Source organism: Echinops telfairi, unplaced genomic scaffold, assembly GCF_000313985.2.
Source record: "Echinops telfairi isolate 266 unplaced genomic scaffold, ASM31398v2 ScPeMD7_7469;HRSCAF=8507_1, whole genome shotgun sequence".
NCBI classification, from domain to species: Eukaryota; Metazoa; Chordata; class Mammalia; order Afrosoricida; family Tenrecidae; genus Echinops; species Echinops telfairi.
The window spans coordinates 1,423,223-1,425,153 of record NW_022111373.1 but is presented as its reverse complement, the minus strand read 5'-3'; the positions used below and the strand labels follow the sequence as shown (position 1 = coordinate 1,425,153).

Here is a 1,931-nt window from a genome sequence, read left to right as displayed (position 1 = left end):
GTTAATTAAGCTTTTTATTTAGAGATTCTGAAAAGATTGTGTAACTGTGCCACCAAAAAAAGGCCCCATCCGTGGGAGACGGGACTGGTTTTGCCACCATGGCAATGCACCTGCTCACGCAGCCATCTCAATGCACCAGTGTTGGCAAAAAACAGCATGCCTCTCTTGTCCCATACACCTTCCTTACCTGCCCTCATTCTGTGAGACTTTTTGTTTCCACAAATGAAGAGGGACATGAAAGGACAGCAATTTGAAAAAGTAGAAGAGGTAAAGAAACAAACGATGTATATGGATTGTGCTAAGAGCTGTAAGAGCCCCCAATAAAATGATTTAAAAAAACAAACGAGGGAGGTACTGTCAACCATACACACAATGTTTCCAAGAATGGAATCACATATTTGACAATGTATTAAGTGAATGGAGAATACTTTGAAGGTGGTAGGTTGTTTTGTAAAATAACTTAAATACACAGCATTGAAAAAATTCTGTTTGGGAGGTGTACCCCCTCATAATTATAATGCCTATGATATTACATTACTACTGGTATGAGTTTACTTCTAGACTAAAATGCTCAAAAGTTAAAGCTCATTCAACTGAAATACTACCTTGTTGATGCTGTAACACCATTTGGTTCTAGGATTTCTTCCGTCATTCTCAATTGTACAACCTCTGGCATGTCATCTGATTTTTCTGCACCTTCTTCTGGAAGTTCCTCTATATGTTCCAGCTTTTCATCTTCCTCTTCTTCCTCAGAAAGTTCATTAACCTACACAGATAAGAGAAGTGAGAATTAAAATTTAATAAAATTTGTACTGGTGTATGTATCATATTGTTCTAAACAAATTTCTAAATACAAATGGCCTTCTTCTTCTTCTACGTCTTCTTCTCCTCCTCCTCCTCCTCCTCTCATTTCCTAATACCAATCTCTTCTATGGAGTAATTCTCAACTTTTCCATAGCAAAATAAAACCAGAACCCAGCAAAACAAAACTTAGGAGCAATAAGTATGGTGGTATTAAAAGAACACTACGAATATAAGAAAGACTGTATAAACTATGAAAATACTCACACACTTTAGTATATATTAAGGAAGTCTTATTTTATACTCAATTTTATAAATGTGAGAACTCCTAAAGACTTCTAATTGATCCCTCCACTTACCAAGTGCATTACAGAAGTCATTTTAATATAAATTATGAAAATTGACAGAAGTGCTAAAAAAATTTGCCTTAAACTGCTATATATTTTCAAAAACACTGGTTAATTTCTAAATGATTCAAACTAAACAAAGAGAGGGAATTCTACACCAAGGGAAGTCTTTGTTTTGACCATTAGACAAAATACAACGTTAAATTATTTTCTTGGCAGGGCTTTAAAATGTATCCCATTATCAAAGTACATAATGACTCATAAGTAGATAATCACTTTAATTAACAGACATGGAAATATTAAAGAACAAAAACCAACAAAATACTTTCAAGTGGTAGGTATTTTGTGAAGTTCCTCAAAAGAAGAAATTACCCACAAAATGGTCTTAGTTAGCATTTTACAAGTTAATCTTTATAGTTAAAAACAAGGAGAAAAAGCATACATTTGTCCATTCTAGCCAAATACATGGGAAATACCTAGAACAGCTTATGACTACATGTTGCAGTGTGGTGTTTTTTCTGATGGACATGTAAATATGGTTGCTAGAATATAATTAGAAAATTTAAAACTGCAACCACATATAAATAAATACAGATTGTCTGCTTTCAAATATAAAGCAGTAGTTAATAACCAGGCTTTAGAATCAGAAATATCTAGGTTCACGTCTCTATTGTGCCCCATCTCTGGCATTTTTCTTTACTTCTCCAGATCTAAGTGTAAAATGGAGTTGGCTGAAAGGATGAAAATTTATCTTATTTTTATTACTATCGCTCCTTTTTTTTT

The 1,931-nt window shown here is 33.7% G+C and overlaps 1 protein-coding gene across 1 annotated transcript in view; it reads right to left on the bottom strand.

The window, feature by feature from the left end:
* The window catches only part of FAM13B (family with sequence similarity 13 member B), a 66,843-nt gene that overhangs the window by 49,795 nt on the left and 15,117 nt on the right, over window positions 1-1,931 (bottom strand). Inside the window, exon 5 of the mRNA XM_045285032.1 lies at window positions 606-766. Coding sequence (XP_045140967.1) covers window positions 606-766 — 161 coding nt within the window. The remainder of the gene's footprint in view (window positions 1-605; window positions 767-1,931) is intronic.